Source organism: Petaurus breviceps, unplaced genomic scaffold (genome assembly GCF_028583685.1).
Source record: "Petaurus breviceps papuanus isolate PSGF00001 unplaced genomic scaffold, PetGlider_PUasm1.0 90617, whole genome shotgun sequence".
Lineage (NCBI taxonomy): Eukaryota > Metazoa > Chordata > Mammalia > Diprotodontia > Petauridae > Petaurus > Petaurus breviceps.
The window spans coordinates 5481719-5499138 of record NW_027187287.1 but is presented as its reverse complement, the minus strand read 5'-3'; the positions used below and the strand labels follow the sequence as shown (position 1 = coordinate 5499138).

The 17420-nt window shown below is 39.4% G+C and overlaps 1 protein-coding gene across 4 annotated transcripts in view; it reads left to right on the top strand.

Annotated features, from left to right (window-relative positions):
* Positions 1 to 17420, top strand: part of RNF213 (ring finger protein 213) — a 208271-nt gene that overhangs the window by 177797 nt on the left and 13054 nt on the right. For all 4 annotated transcript variants that reach the window (XM_069064114.1, XM_069064116.1, XM_069064115.1 and 1 more), the window contains 10 exons: positions 2469 to 2591; positions 3437 to 3547; positions 4323 to 4565; positions 5419 to 5500; positions 6268 to 6302; positions 7720 to 7814; positions 8898 to 9057; positions 10393 to 10573; positions 12256 to 12347; positions 16996 to 17247. In XM_069064114.1, the coding sequence (XP_068920215.1) occupies positions 2469 to 2591; positions 3437 to 3547; positions 4323 to 4565; positions 5419 to 5500; positions 6268 to 6302; positions 7720 to 7814; positions 8898 to 9057; positions 10393 to 10573; positions 12256 to 12347; positions 16996 to 17247 (1374 nt within the window). The remainder of the gene's footprint in view (positions 1 to 2468; positions 2592 to 3436; positions 3548 to 4322; positions 4566 to 5418; positions 5501 to 6267; positions 6303 to 7719; positions 7815 to 8897; positions 9058 to 10392; positions 10574 to 12255; positions 12348 to 16995; positions 17248 to 17420) is intronic.

Here is a 17420-nt window from a genome sequence, read left to right as displayed (position 1 = left end):
CTATTTTCCCCTTTGACTCTGTCCCTTTTCACATGTATTTGCTTCTGACTACCCCCTCCCCCAATCTTCCCTCCCTTCTATCATTCCCCCTATCTCTTTCCCCCTTTCTTTCATGTAGGGTAAAATGACCAATTGAGTGTGTATGTTATTCCTTCCTTAAGCCAAATCCGATGAGAGTAAGGTTCACTTGTTCCTTCTCACCTCCCTTCTCTTCCCCATCATTGTGAAACCTTTTTTTTGGCCTCTTTTTATGAGATGATTTACCCCATTCTTTATCTTCCTTTCTCCTCCCAATATATTCATCTTACCCCTTACTTTTATTTTTCGATATCATCCCTTCATATTCAACTCACCCTTTGCCATCTGTCTACCTATCTATCCATCTGTTTCCTCCAGCTTCCCTAATACTGACAAAGGTGTAAATTACTAATATCATCTTTCCATGTAGGAATATAAACAGTTCAACTTTAATAAGTCCTTTATGACTTCTCTTTCCTGTTTACCTTTTTATGCTTCTCATGTGTTTTGTTATTTGAAAGTCAAATTTTCTATTCAACTCTGCTCTTTTCATAAGAATACTTGAAAGTTCTCTTTTTCATTGAATGTCCACTTTTTTCCCCTGAAGTATTCAGTTTTGCTAGGTAAATGATTCTTGGTTTTAATCCTAGCTCCTCTGACCTCTGGAATATATTCCAAGATCTTTGATGCCTTAATGTAGAAGCTGCTAGGTCTTGTGTTATCCTGATTGTATTTCCACAATACTCAAATTGTTTCTTTCTGGCTGCTTGCATTATTTTCTCCTTGATCTGGGAACTCTGGAATTTGGCTACCATATTCCTAAGAGTTTTCTTTTTGGGATCTCTTTCAAGAGGTGATCGGTGGACTCTTAAAATTTCTATTTTACCTTCTGATTCTAGAATATCAGGGCAGTTTTCCTTGATAATTTCTTGAAAGATGATGTCTGGGCCCTTTTTTTGATCATGGCTTTCAGGTAGTCCAGTAATTTTTAAATTACTTCTCCTAAATCTAATTTCCAGGTCAGTGGTTTTTCCAGTGAGATATTTCACTGTCTTCCGTTTTTTTCAATTTCTTTTTGGTTCTGTTTTATAATTTCTTGATTTTTCATAAGGTCAATAGCTTCCATTTGTTCCATTCTAATTTTGAAGGAATTACTTTCTTCAGTGAGCTTTAGGACCTCCTTTTCCATTTGACCAGTTCTGCTTTTTAAGGCATTCTTCTCCTCACTGAATTTTTGGGCCTCTTTTGCCATTTGGTTTAGTCTTTTTGTTTTTTTTTGTTTGTTTTTTGGAGGGCAATTTGGGTTAAGTGACTTGCCCAAAGTTACATGGCTAGTAAGTGTGTCAAGTGTCTGAGGCTGAATTTGAACTCAGGTCCTCCTGCCTCCATGGCTGGTGCTCTATTCACTGCGCCACCTAGCCGCCCCTAGGTTAGTCTATTTTTTGAGGTATTATTTTCTTCAGTATTTTTTTTTGGTCTCCATTGGCAAGCTGTTGACTTTTTTTCATGATTTTCTTGTGTCACTCTCATTTCTCCTCCCAGTTTTTCTCTACTTCTCTTACTTGATTTTCAAAATCCTTTTTGAGCTCTTCCAAGACCTGTGATCAGTTTCTATTTTTCTTGGAAGCTTTAGATGTAGGAGATTTGTTGGCTTTGTTGTCTTCTTCTGGGTATATGTTTTGATCCTCTTTGTCACCAAAGTAAAATTCTATAGTCTGACTTTTTTTATGCTGTTTGCTCTCTTCCTAGCCAAATACTTGACTTTCTAGTTCTTTGTCAGAGTAGGACTCTGCTTCCAGTGGGGGTGGGGATGTGGGTGGGTGTACTGTCCCAGGCTTCAGGGGTTTTGTATCAGCTGCTCGATTCCCCACTGTCTGTGGACCTAGAGCTCTGTAAACAGCTACTGCTGCTGCCACCGCTGCCACCCCCACCTGTACAACCCCAGGGCTAGGGCCTGACTACAGTTGGATCACGTGCTCCTCTTTTACCCAGGTGCCACAGAATTTTCCCACTGACTTTCTATGCCTTCCTTGGCATTTGTGGGTTGAGAAGCCTGGAAACTGCCACAACTACAGTGATTCAGTACCCTGAAGCCTGCTTTAACCCCATCTGTGTTGGCGTAGCCCATGTCAGACTGTGCTCTGGTGTGACAGACCCTTCCTATCAGCCTTCCAGGCTATCTTGGGCTGGAGATTTGCTTTACTCTGTCATTTTGTGTGTTCTGTAACTCTAGAATTTGTTTGGAGTCATTTTTATATGTTTTTGAAGGAGTTTGGGGGAGGTCTCAAGCAAGTCCCTGCTCTTACTCTGTCATTTTGGCTCCACCCCAGTCTGGTTTCTTCTTATACATATTCCATTTCCTCTACTGCTTATTCCATATAAGTTAACTTTTGGTATGGTTGATGTTCCAGAGATGAATTTTAACCATTGTGTGTCACTTTTGGGTCTAGCGAGATCAATCAGGCCAGATGGATCGCTACCTGGTATGTGGAGATAGTTACAAGGCTCTTCGTGATGCTGTGGGGAGGGCAATCCTCAAGTGTGATCCACAGTGTGTCATAACTGCTCTGAAGGTAGGATTTGCTTTCATGAGATGAGCTTTACCTTTATTTCTTTCCTGGGCTTGGTTCTGCTGGAGGGAAATTTCAAAAGGGTATGCAGCTGTCATTATGACCTCTTCTTCCCCTGATTGACAGCTGCAGTAGTGATGGCTCTAGTCTCAGTAACATATGCCACCTGTTATTGTGGTAAACTAACAGTCACACCTCAATGCAGAGAATTGTGTCTGGCTGCCCTATGGGCACATGAATGTACAGGCAGTTTTTATACTATAATCTTGAACTCATTCATAGGGAGGCAGTATAGGACAATAGGAAGAGGCACTAGGTTTTGAGCTGGAGGTTCTGTGTTCTAATCCCAGCTTTGGCCCTTACCACTTGGGTAATCTAGAACCAGTCACTTCTCCCAAGTTTTTCTTAGTTTTCTTATCTATAACAGGACCTCCAAGGTCCCTTCCAGCTTTGGATCTATGATTTTATGATGCTAGATTAGTTTATAATAATTATTTAGTGTCAGCTTTATATATTTTGACTCAGTTTATAAGCTCTTCAAGAGTATATTTCTTAGTACTTTAATACTTCCAGAGACTTGGCATAGTGCCAGGTTGCATAGGTACTTAAATTCTCATTGAATTAATGGATGAAAAAGTTGTTAATAAATCACATGGTTTAAGAAGAATAACTGAGGGTTTAGAGGATTGTTGGGGGTAGTACTGAGAGGTACAGAAACCCTAACCTACTAGAAGGTCTGTGGGGAGGTGGCTGGAAATACTGTATATTTACCCATAGGTCATCCAAGACTAGAAACCATAGATTTATTTGACTTCTCTAATTCACACTATGTGTCCCTTATTTTTCAGAAATGCAAGAGCTCCGTCACTCAACAGGCTGTCTACCTGCTTTTGGCAATTTTCCAGGAGCTCACTATATCATATAGATCCAATAATGCAAACATCCGACCCACTCCAGAGGTGAATAAATACCAGCATTCAGTAATTTGTTCTTTTATAGGCTTCAACTGTGTAAGTGTTTAGATGATCCTGTGGTAGACTCCCCACTCACTTTGTAGAGCATTTTTCTAAAGCCTTGAAATTAACATTAAAGTTGAAGGTAGGGATCATTGGGGAAATTTCCTTTGGGTGTGACCCAAGCTTCCTCTCTCTGAAGTATTTTAAATTTTAGGGTTCTTAGGGGCAGCTAGGTGGCACTCACAGTGAATAGAACACTGGGTTTGGATCCGGCCTCAGAAACTTAACACACACACAAAAACTAGCCATCTGACCCTGGGCAAGTCACTTAACCCCAATTGCCCTCCAAAAAAAAGAAAAAAAAATTTAGGGTTCTTGACAGAGGACTACTTAGGGACACCAGTCTTAAGTAAACAGTTTTTCTTTAAGAGGCACCCTTTGCCCTAAACCTGTTACCTCAAACATGATGAGTATATTTTGAATTTAAAGTTAGATGTGTTTAAAAATAAACTAGTCCTCAAACCTTTGTGTAATAACACCTTATATATATATCACAACAATTGGACTTGGATCTGTTGATTAGAACATGTACATCTAAGTGTTGTTCCTCCAGAGAGTTTTTCTCACACAAGCGGAAATTTGTACCATCCTGCCTTTGAAATTTGATGCCTTTAACATAGCAAAATTTCATAATTAACTATGAGATACCATTGGATCCATCTAAAACTTCTGACCATGATGACAGAATCATGAAATTTTTTTTTTTCTCTTCCATCAGCAATGTGAAGCGGTGAACACATTCATCAAGGAAGCAAAAGCCCTTTCTTCTCCTGCCTTGAAGGAAATGGCAAAGTCCCTGGTAACCAATGCTTGTCCTTTACTGACTGTGGATTCAAATGATTCTGGGCACAAAAGTACAGTGACAGAATTAGCTGTTCATGCTAAAGCTGTTCTACTCTGTGGACAGAACCCAGTCCTAGAACCTCTAAAGAACCTGGCCTTTAATCCAGCCAGCATGCAGGTGAGTTCATGAGGGCAGTAGGGGGTGATGATAAGAATAACAACTGATATCTGGAGATCTTTGAGGTTTGCAAAGCATTTTACAGATATCTCATTTTATCCTTATTGCAACCCTGGGAAGTAGGTGCTGTTATCACTATGAATCTGAGGTAGGCCCAGAGTCACAGAGCTGGTAAGTGTCTGAGGCAGAATTTGAACTCGAGTTTTCTTGACTCCAGATCCAGCACTTTGTCCACTGTGCTGCCTCACTGCCTTAGAATAGCATATTAGTATACTGTATCAATAGTATATCAGATCCTCCAGCAACATCTTTAGCAATTTACTAATACTATAGTTTGTGGGAGGGTCGATAGCTGTTTAAGGGCTATTCTGTGCCTTCTGGCTTGGCATAGGATAACCTTAACTGATTCATCTTACAGAATCTTTTTGGTTTCATTTTCTAATTTGACATATTGTACGATGAAAAGAATGATTGATTTGAAATCAGGAACTGGGTTCTGATTCTGGATTCTGGTTTCTTAATACTGATGTGACTTTGGCAAATTATTTAACCTATAGAGTCTTAGAGACTTGGTGTCTTCATATCTTAAAAATGAGGGATTTGTCCTAGAAGATTGCTCAGATTGTTTGAAGCTCTCAGTAAGTGATCTTCTGACTGTTCAAAGTGCAGTGCTCCTAAAAGAGCAGCCTATGTACCCTGTGTTTTATGCCATCCAGAGAGAATCCTTTCCAAAGGGGATTCTCCAAAATATCTCTAGAAAGCCTGATTTGGAAGGACCATTCTGTTTCACTAGGTTCAGTGATACTATGCTAATTAATGTGTACATTCATCCAAATACCTACTTTTCTTCCAGAATTCATTTCTTCCAACAATGCCTGAAGACTTGCTGGCACAAGCTAAGAATTGGCAGGGCCTAGAAATGGTCCACTGGTATGGTAAGTGTTGATTATGGGTGGAGAAATTTTGTTCTTAGCATTAATGACAGTTAATGGTATTAGAGGAAGAATCAATTTGCATTTATACTCTAATCTTGGTGGTCTAATAGACTAAAAGCAGTAAGATTTGTGAGTCTCTTGGAGGTCTAATTTTTATGCCTGTTTTTAGGACCTTATGTGCTTAAGCCTAAGTGACTTGGAGGAATTGACATTATGTTGACTTTGTAAAGATAACTCAAAGAGTTATGTGTCTTATTGGGAAAACCAGCCACTTTAACTACATTGAGGTAGCTTCTTCAAAGCATTTTCTTTCCATAATGTGTATCCTCTGAAGAGAATAAAGGACTATGTCATAATGCTCATGCAAAGTACAATGCATATTAAACTGAAAGACTAAAGATTTTCTGAGCTCTAAAATTAGTGCATTAGAATATAGATTATGCTAGTGGGAGACAGAACTGTTAATTCATATAATTACAATACATTTTAACTTGGTCATCTCCTCTAGCAAGTTATTCCCTCTGCTTTATAATATTCCAGAGGGTTATTCTGGTGTACCATCAGTTTGTTGAAGTACATCCAATGAAGTGTGTGTACCATATATTACAAATATTATCTCATTTATTCCTCACAATAACCATGTTAGATAGGTGCTTTTATTATCTCAGATCTTGGTTAGATCTGGAGACTTTTTTTCCCTTCTCAGTATTTAGCATATTTGTTGTAACTTTATCAGCTAATATAGTATCCTGTCATTATTTTTCCAGTGTGTCCCAATGGTCATCCCTGCTCTGTGGGAGAGGTAAGTTTCTGTACTTGGGGCTTGTTATCATTTTGTTGCAAGCTCAATATGCATTATCTGTGATACAGCTAATGAGATACCGGCCTATATTAAGAGAGGCAAAGCTTCCAGGAAAGGGAGGTGATAGTTTATTTTTACTCTGCCCCTGTCAAGTCTTACCTGGAGTACTGTGTTCAATTCACCTCAGTTTAAAAGTGACATTGACTAATTAGGGATTGACCAGAGGAAGGCAATCAGAGTAACCTTGAGTGTGACATATGAGGATCAGTTGAATAGACATGAAGAAGTAGGCCAGACATTATACCTGTCTTCAGGTATTTAAGGTTAAGGGCTGTCACGTGGAAGAAGGATTAGATTTGTTCTTTTGTCCCCAGAAGGCAGAACCAGGAACAATGGGAGCAAGGTACAAAGAGGCAATGTATAGGCTTGATGTCAAGAAAATCTTCCTAATAATGATAGCTGTACCAGAGTGGAATGGGTCTTCTCAAAGAGGTGGTAGATTATCTCTCGTTGGAGATCTTCAAGCAAATGTTAAGATGGCTACTTGTTCAGGGGTTGAACTAGAGAACTTCTGAGGTCCATTCAAACTCTTAGTGCCTATGATTATTTGAAAGGTATTTGTTAGTCCAGCATCTAGCTTTGGCGGGGGGGAAGATCTAGAAGCAAATCCTACACATGGACAAGTACCCTGGAAAACAATTTGGAATTGTGTGAGAAAAGTCCCTCAATTGTTCATATTTCAGCTGCCATCCCACTACTGGGCATATGTCCCAAAGAGGTCAAAAGACCAAAAGTCTCATATGTAACATCATTTTCAGACAAACTCTTTGTGGTAGCAAAAACCTAGAAACAAAATGGGCATCCATCAGTTGGTGAGTCATTGAACAAATTGTGACATTTGAAAGTAATAGAGTATTTGTACCTCAGTAAATAGGAAGACTTATGAAGTAATGCAGAATCAAGAAAACAATAGATACAACTATAGTAACATAAGTAATAGTAACAGTGAAGTGCTTCCAGACTCAAACTAATTACAGTGACTAATTTGGGGTCCAGGGAAAAGAAGAAAAAAACATAACCTTTCTTAGTAAGAGAGAGGCAGAGTGATGAAGTAATGTCACTTAAATTTGTCAGTTGCCCTCCTTTTGGTGGATTGGTTTTGTTCATGTTTTTCTTTTCTTTTTCACAAGAGAGGATACAGTGAGGGTGGGGAATATGAAGGACATTCATGCTGATTTTTTTTTTGTTTGTAAAAGCAAAAATAACAATTATTAATTGGGAAAAATAAACTAAAATTTCTGCAAGTTGGTGAGGGGGAGGAACCTGATTAGAGCACCATGTAATCTTTATTATAAAGTCAGATTCATGGCTTTCTTTTTCCTTTCCTTTTTTTCTTTTTGGTGGGGGGTGGGGCTAGTGTGGTGCCCCAATGGAACGCAGCAGATGTGTTGACTGTGGTGCTCGGATTGGAGGTGAAAACCACAGGGCTGTACAAGGCTTTAATGTGGTCAGGTACGTCTTTTCTCAGTTCTTGCTCTCAGAATCTATCTAGTAAATAGTAGTGAGCCTTGACTTTTTTGTACATGAAGGTCTCAGCCTGCCTGGAGTTCCTGCTGGTACAACCATGAAGTACCTGAAGGCATTGATACAGTAGAAATTAATTACAATGAAAATTGACAGAACATAACTCACTTAATATCAGCTCCTCCACTTAGTCTATGAGTTTATTGTCAAGAGCCCTGTATTAGTGACTTACTTTGATTACATAACTCATTGCTTTAGTCCAGACTGACAGAATTCAAAAGTTCTAGTTTAATGTCTAAATGATTAAACCTTTTTAATTTTCTCCTACCAAAAAGAAATTCATTAAACACCACATTTTAGAAACCCAAAGGGGAATTGGTTCTCATGATCACACAGTTTTACTTGTGGACAGGAAGCCTGGTTTTAACATGTCTGTGACGTCAGAGTATTGAACTTAGTTCTATCTGTTTATTCCTCCAAAGATCATACTTATCCTTATCAACCTGCCCCCCTCTTGATCCCAGGGAAATAAGCAGGCCTTTGTTCTGATACACTATCCTGCCTAAGAAATAATATGGTAAATGACCACTGCTATTGACCTATTACATAACAAGAATTTACTGTTTTACCATTATGAGAATTGGGCCAGCCAGCATCCCTATGCCCATATATTACTGATAATTCTGTTAATGGAGGGTTTATCTATTAATGGTCCCTTGTCATGTCTGATCTGGGGTCCTGGTTCCCAGATGCTAAGGATTTAAAGTACTGCAAATTCATTGGCAGTGAAAAAGGGACAATGCCGCTCTACCCCATGGCTGTCCTCTACAAGTATGGGGAGAGTAACAAAGGCAATGAACAGGCTTGGAGTCAGAGGATGAGACTTTGGGTCCAATCACTTGACCTTTAATAGCCTCAGCTTCCTCATCTGTAAAACGGAGCTAATACTACCTACCTTCCACACATTGTTCTTGTCAGGATCACATAAGATCATAGGTATGAAAGCACTTTGTAACAAAATGCTAAATAACATACAAGCTGGCATAATCATTGTTGTTACTGTAATTATAGGGACAATATAGACAGGACTCAATCTGGCCATGTACTGGGAAATCCTGATGACAGAGGTGTTATGGTGGTATCAGACAGAGAGATATCCCCAGTTGTCTTCATTCTCCTTCGATTACTCACTCATATGGCTATGCTTTTGGGAACGGCTCAGAATGCCCAGGTATGGCATGGTTTTTATTTATGTTAGATATAAATGACTTATGATCATATTTTCTTCATGATTCTTATGGTGGACTCCAGTTAACTTGGAGTAACTTGCTCGTGCCTCATTCAGAAGCAATCTGTAAATACCCATTCATGTTTTTCTAGTATAAAATCTTATGGGGATGGAGTAGCTCTTTACCTTGCAATCTGAGATTAATTTGAAATAGAACACCCTATACTCATCTTAGACAAGAAAGAAAGAATGAAATCATTATTCTAATCCATTATAAGGAGGCTCTAAGGAATTAAGAAAATGTTTACCAATTTTTTCCTAGGTGATTCTCCAGGAAAACTGATAAAACAAGGTTTAAGGCTATTAATTCCAATCTAAGTCATGTTGAGCTCACTTTTTCCAGCTACTGTTTTATTCTTTTCTTTTTAGTCTACAGTTCACTTCAACAAATATTTATTTATTTTTCCTCCAGAATTTATTTATTTGTTTTTAGTTTTCAGCATTAATTTCCACATGATTTTGAGTTCCAAATTTTCTCCCCATCTTTCCCCTACTCCTTACCCCAGGATGTCATGCATGTTGATTACTTCTTCCCCCAGTCTGCCCTCCTTTCTATCTCCCTTTAACCCCCACTTCTTACCTCCTTCCCCCTTACTTTCTTGTAGGACAAGATAGATTTCTATACCCCATTCCCTATATATCTTATTCCCAGTTGAATGTAACAACAATTTTTAACATTTGTTTTTAAAACTTTGAGTTCTAGATTCCTTTTTCCCTTCTCACCTATCCCCATTGAGAAGACAAGCAATTCAATATAGGTTATATATGTGTAGTTATGTAAAATATTTCCATAGTAGTCATATTGTGAAAGACTAACTCTTCAACAAATATTTATTAAGCTGCTGTTACATGTAAGTTAGTGCTGAGTGAAGTATAGAGTACCAGCCTCAGAGCCAGGAAGTATTAAGTTCAAATCTGACCCCTTTGATACATACTGGTTGAATAACCATAAGCAAATCATCTTCCCATACTCCACCCCAACCTCCATCATATTCTCTAAAACTATAAATTGCAGATGAATTGATCTGCATTGGTGGAAGGAGCTACCACATTAGGAGTTGCCTATTCCAGTGAAAACATAGTTCTTAGCAAAGAATGTTCAAGGACCTTTTGTTTTCCTTTTTCTTTTTGCCTCAGGTATCTGACTTCACAGTCTTATCCTTGCTTTGGAGAAGCTTTTCAGATCTAGTTCTAATTTGCCAATCCAGGGAATCTTCACTGCTTTCCATCTTTGAACACCATCTTTACTCTTGGTTTTTGCTTCTTGGTTTCCTGCAGGCTCTGAGGAAAATCATTAAGCCTACAGTTTTGAATCCAGAAGGGTTTCTTCAGCAACACATCCAGAAAGACCTAGAGCAACTAATGAAGAGCCTAGGAAGAAGTGCTGATGAGACTGCAAATGTGGTTCACCTTATTCTATGCTGCCTCCTTAAGGAACATCACCACCAGCCCAGTCATTGTAAGAACTAGTGCACAAAGGGGTGGAGAAGGGTAGAACAGAAAGTGATGGAACTGCTAGCTAAGCAAGATTGCAAAAAGATCTTCTTGTGTTTTTAGACTTTAGATTGGACATCATGAAGCAGAATGGAGTAAGCGATGTTAACAAGAGAATTTTCTTTTTGTAAAAGTAAAGAATTGCTTTACTCTTTCTCTTCTAAACTCTTTTTTATAGAATCAATATTAGATTAGTTTGCAGTGTTAGAAACACAAATCACTTAAGTAATTCCTGTCAAAGAATAAAGCAACCAATCAATTAGGGAATGGCTGAATAAGTTATGATATGTGGATGTGATGGAAGACTCAAGGCTGTAATAAATGATGAAGGGGATAATTTCAGAGAAGCTTCAGAAGACTTGTATGCACTGATGCAGGGTAGGGTGAGCAGGCCCAAGAGAACAGTTTTTCCGGTAGCAAACAGTATTGTAAAGACAAACAACTTTGAAAGACCTAGGAACTTTAATCAGCATAATAACCAATCACAATTCCAAAGAACTCATGATGAAATACGCTGTTAAACTACTGACGAGAAGTGAGATGCTCAGAATTCAATATGAGCAATTTTTTTTTTTGATGTGGCCACATTGGAATGTGTTTTGCTTCACTATAACAGTATTGGTTTTTTGCTTTCTCAACTAGGGGTGTGGGGAGAGAGTGTGTGGATCATTGTAAAAATTAAATCGGGGCGGTCAGGTAGCACAGTGAGTAAGAGCACTGGCCCCAGAGTTCAGATGATCTGGGATTGAATCAGGGCTCAGACACTTAGAACCCACCCAGAAACACCTGGCCATGTAACCTTGAGCAAGTTACTTAACCCCAATTGCTTTTTAAAAAAAAATTAAATTTAAAAAAAGAATAAGACACCTATATATGATAGGTGTCTGAAAGTGACCCAGTAGCTTCTTGGAGTTTATTGTGTCCATTAGTTATTTTCTAGACTTTGAGTATAGACAATTTGGTGACTTTTGAATCGTAGTTCCAGAATGTATGGACCAATTTATAGATACACCAACAATACCTTAATGTGCCTGTCTTTCTGAAGCCCCTCTAACATTTGTTACTTTCCTTTTTTATCAGCTTTGCCACTCTGATGAAGTGAGATGGAACCTCAGAGTTGTTTTAATTTCTGTTTCTGTAATTTTTAGAGAAATTTTTTTTCATGTGGCCATTGCTAGCTTGAATGTCTTCCTATGAAGACTAACTGTATCATTTGACTATTTGTCACTTGGTGGAAGAATGGTTTTTATAATAAAGTTGACTCAGTTCCTTTTATATCTTGTAAATGAAACTTTTAGCAGAGAAATTTGCCACACTTTTTCCCCCAGTTAATTGCTTTTCTTGCTTTATGAACTCTTCCCTTCTCCACAGATATGAAAATCAACTTCTTCCTTGCTCCTCTAGTGTATGGTTTAACGTTTTATGTCTGAGACTGGTCACAGCTAGGTTTTCAATAGGTTTTCTCTAGCTATTTGGTCTCTGGAAGGGAAATGTGCGATTCATGAAACTAAAAGATCCATCAGAGAATTATACTGAGCAGGCAATAGATGGCAACCAATTGATGGAGATTTCTAAAAGCATTATTTAAACTGGAACCTGACAGCTGTTCCCTCAGCCCTTACATGCTGCCTGTGTTTTTTTCTGTAGGGCTTACAGGTTTTGATGGCACACTGTCCAGTAAAGAGAGGAGGAACAACTGGGAAAAGGTTGTTGCTGCCATGATTATATTTGAATTAAAGGTAAGGGAAAGGGGAAGATTTGATTTCAAGATAACTCGGGGAAGTGTCAGGTCTTCATAGAGCTGCGTTAGGTGCTAGGAACACAAAAGTGAAAAATCAAAGCCTTTTATTTAGTGTAAAAAAAAAAGTATGAGCATTTTGTGGGATATTAGGTTAGAACCTTATGTTCCAGTCTTTACTCACTCACTAGAATTGCTGCACAAAGCCTCTGAATACCTCTTTCTGGTTTGGGATATATTCTCCCTTAATTTATTCCAGTTTCTTAGTGTTCCCTAAGTGCATATTGTTTTCTCTTCAGGACTATGCTGATTATTCCATTTGAAAAGTATAGAATGAGAATGTTGCAAAAGTTATTATGTAGTTGTTGTTCAGTTGTTTCTGTCATTTCTGACACTTTTTTTTTTCATTTTTCAAATGCTTTATTAACATTTGATTTACATCATTAAATTCCGACAGATTTTGAGTTACAAATTTTCTCCCCGTTTTTCCCCTACTTACCATCCCAGATTAGCAGTCCCACAGGATATCCCCTCCTCCAATCTGCTCTCTCCCATATCTTCTCCCATACCCTTTAGACTTTTCCAGTAGGGCATGGTAGATCTCTATACCCCGGTGCCTATATATCTTCTTTCCCAATTACATGTAAGATAGCATTAATAATAGTATATATGTGTATATAATTTTAAACATTTGATTTTAAAACTTTGAATTCCAGATTCATTCCCTTACTCCCTTGTCACCCACCCTTACTGGGAAGATAAGCAGTTCAGTATAGATTGTACATGTGTAGCTAATGCAAAACATTAACATAGTAGATATATTGTAAAAGACTGACTATATTTCCCTCCCTCCTATCCCACCTGCCACTTGTTCTATTCTCTACTTTGATCCTGTCCCTTTTCAAAAGTGAGTGCTTCCAACTTCCCTTCCCCCCAGCCGGCCCTCCCTTCCATCATTCCCCCTCTCATCCCCTTCCCCCTACTCTCCTGTAAGGTGAGATACCCTATTTAGTGTGTATTTCATTCCCTCCCTGAGCCAAATTCAGTGAAAATAAGGTTGACCCATTCCTTTTGCCTTCCTGTTCTTCCCCTCCATTGTAACCCTTTACCCTTGCCTCTTCTTTATGAGATAGTTTACCCCATTCTGTCTCTCTCCATCTCCTCTCATTATATTCCTCTCTCACCTCTTAATTTCCCCTTTTAAGTATCATTCCTTCCTATTAAATTGGTCCTGTGCCCTGTATGTATGCCTGTAAGCATATATACACACATTCACATATGCCCGTATACCCTCCGATATAGACATATGCATACACACACACACACATTTCTATTCCCTTCAACTATTTTCATAGTGAGAAAAGTTTCATCAGTTACAATGATCATTTTTCCATGTAGGAATGTTAATAGTTCAACTTTAATCAGTGGCTTATGATTTCTTTTCCCTTTTTACCTTCTCAAGCTTCTTTTGCTTCTTGTATCTGAATGTCAGATTTTCTATTCAACTCTGGTTTTTTCATCAAGAATGCTTGAAAGTCCTCTGTTCCACTGAATGACCATATTTTCCCCTGAAAGATGGTATTCAATTTTGCTGAGTAAGTGATTCTTGGTTTTAATCCCAGCTCCTCTGCCTTCCGGAATATCCTATTCCAGAGCCTTCAATCCCTCAGTGTAGAAGTTGCCAGATCCTGAGTTATCCTGATTGTGTTTCCACAATATTCAAATTGTTTCTTCCTGGCTGCTTGTAATATTCTCTCCTTGATCTGGGAATTCCAGAACCTGGCTATAATATTCCTAGGAGTTTTCTTTTTGGGATCTTTTTCATGAGGTGATTGGTGGATTCTTTCAACCTCTATTTTGCCTTCTGGTTCTAAAACATCAGGGCAGTTTTCCTTGAGAATTTCTTGGAGGATGATTTCTAGGTTCTTTCCCTGATCATGGCTTTCAGGTAGTCCAATAATTTTTAAATTATCTTTCTTGGATCTGTTTTCCAGGTCAGTGGTTTTTCCAGTAAGATATTTCACATTGCCTTCTATTCTTTCATTTGCTTGGATCTGTTTAACAGCATCTTGATTTCTCATAAAGTCATTAGCTTCCATTTGCTCCAGTCTAATTCTAAAGGAATGATTCTCTTCATTGAGCTTTTGAGATTCTTTTTCCATCTGGCAAATTCGGTTTTTTAAGGCATTCTTCTCCTCATTGGCTTTTTGAGCCTCTTTTGCCATCTGAGTTAGTCTGTTTTTTAAGGTGGTATTTTCCTCAGTCAGACTATTGACTCTCATTTCATAACTTTCTTGCATCATTCTCATTTCTCTTCCCAATTTTTCCTCCACTTCTCTTATCTGCTTCTTAAGGTCCTCTATGGCCTGTAACTAGCTCGTATTTTTCTTGGAAGCTTTTGGTTCAGGAGTTCTGACTTCACTGTCTTCCTCCTGTTCCATGCTTTGCTCCTTTTTGTCCCCAAAATAGGAGTTTAATGTTGGGTTCTTCTGTTTGTTTTGCTTCCTTTCTCTGGTCATGTCACCCCTCAGTCACTTGACCCCTGGGCATTTTGCCACAGTAGGACTTTGCTACCAGACAGGGGAGCTTTCTTCCCAGATGCTGGGGTTTTCTCCTCTGCCGGAGGTATTCGATGGGTGCCCTCTCTGAGGTCTCCACACACTCTGGCAAGCTGGTCACACACCCCAGGACCTCCACCCTAGACTGTAGTCCAGATCCAAGCAGGTTAAAGCAAGAGCGATTACCCCTCAGACTGGTGCTTGGTCCCCCTACACTCTGCAGGCCACGGGCTGAAGCTGCCATGTGGTTCTGGTGGTGTCTCAGTGGCTTCTCACCCTGGGGGCAAAAGCTGATGTACTACCAGCTACTGGGTCCCAAAGTCCAGACTGCACTGACCTCTCTCTTTGTCTTTCGCATCTGTGTGTTGGTGAATCTGGAAACGGCCACAGCTGCTGGTGTTTTAGAGTTCCTCCAGCTGGTGGCTGGTCAGGCCCTCCCTGGGGCTAAAACCTTAGCTTGAAAGTGGCTGGGCTCGGCTCCCAGAGCGCTGCGCTGGCCACTTGCTGCTGGCCTGCCGGGCTGTCTTCAGTGGGAGGTTAGCTTCTCTATGTCATTTTGTGGGTTCTGCAGCTCCAAAGTTTGTTTAGAGTCTCCTTTCACATCGATTGGGGAAGGTGGAAGCTGGAGCTGTGGGGAGGTCCTGCTTCTACTCTGCCATCTTGACTCTGCCCCTGTTTCTGACTCTTAATGACCCCATTTGAGGTTTTCTTGGTAAAGATACTGGAGTGGTTTGCTATTTTCTTCTCCAGCTCATTTTATAGATGAGGAAACTGAAGCAAACAGGCTTAAGTGACTTGCCCAGGGTCACATAGCTGAGTATCTGAGGACAGATTTTTTTTTTAAAGCATTTGGAGTTAAGTAACTTGCTGAAGGTTATAGGGCCAGTTATTTCTGGGTGTGGTGCTAAGTATCTGAGCCCGGATTCGATCCCAGGTCTCCCGACTCTGGGGCCGGCACTCTTATTCACTGCGCCACCTGGCCGCCCCTAAGCAATTGGGGTTAAGTAACTTGCTCAAGGTTACACGGCCAGGTGTTTCTGGGTGGGTCCTAAGTATCTGAGTCCAGATTCGATCCCAGGTCTCCCGACTCTGGGGCTGGCGCTCTTACTTACTGTGCCACCTGGCCGTCCCCTGAGGCCAGATTTGAACTCAGGAAGATGAGTTTTACTAACTTTCGGTCTGGCACTTTATCCACTTTGCCACCTAGCTGCCCCATATTATTTTTGGTAGTAGGCATCTTTAAATGAGAGGTAGCATGGAGGTGTGGCTACAGTGTTCAAGTTGGAGTTAGGGACACCTGGGTTCATATACTTCTGTATACATATTAACTTTGTGACCTTCAACTAGTTACTTAATCTCTGTGTGCCTTAAGTTAATCTTAAATTTTTCCACTACTGTGGTCTGCCTTAGTGCAGGGAGTCATATTCTAAATAATACCTGATAATATCATTTCCTGATAATAATAATAATACCTGATAATAATCAACATTTCCCAGACTTCAGTCCTCTGAGAATGACAGTGAAATATGCCTGATGAAAGAGTAATTGCTCATTTAATCAATAGAAAATCAAAGTAAGAACACATATTGATGTAATGAAGGAGTGGGGATAAAATCTATTTATTCTGATCATACTTGTTAGTTTATTTATTCAACAAGTGTTTACTAAGTACCTGCTGTCTGTCCTGCACTATTCTAGGTACTTTGAAGAATGAAATATCAGTATAAGATACACGCTCTGTTCTCAGATCTTATTCTTTTTGGGGACACATGCAGACACAGACAGACAGACAGACAGACACACACACACACACACCATTATTTGATTGAGCACCAAATTCATTGGTACAGATTCTTAAGTTCTCTAGTATTTGCATGAAAGGTTGTCTGATTTAACAAACCCCTAACTTTACAGATAAGGAAACTGAGATGCAGGAAGATTAAGTTGGTGGCAGGATTAAATCCAGGTTCTTTCTACTATGTAATTCTCAGCCATTTATAGATTCCTCAGTCTTCCACTACTATAACTAGAATAGTTTTTTATCTTGAAGGGCTTTGAATTACTAAGTATGATTTTATTCCTTTTGTGCAGTGTCTGGATAAAACCCTTTTGGAAGCAAATATCCGCATCAGCCAGGATGAACGCATCAGCTCCAACCCAGTGGCCAAAATCATGTATGGTGACCCAGCGACCTTCCTGTCCCATCTGCCTAAGAAAAGTGTAGTGCACTGCTCCAGGATTTGGAACTACAGGAAGAAAATCACTGTTGAGTACCTCCAGCATGTGGTGGAACAGAATGATGGAAAGGACACAGTGCCAATCCTTTGTAGGTTCCTGCAGAAGGTGAGCCAACTACTGACAGGGCAGGTTAAACATACTGTGTACGAGAATGTCTCCATTCCAAATTCTGCAATTTTCTTGTGAAACTCAAAGTCTCTAATCTAAAAATGGTATATAATATTATTAAATTAAGTTAAAAATTGCTGAGCTACTGCCTTATAGCCTGAATCCTCCAG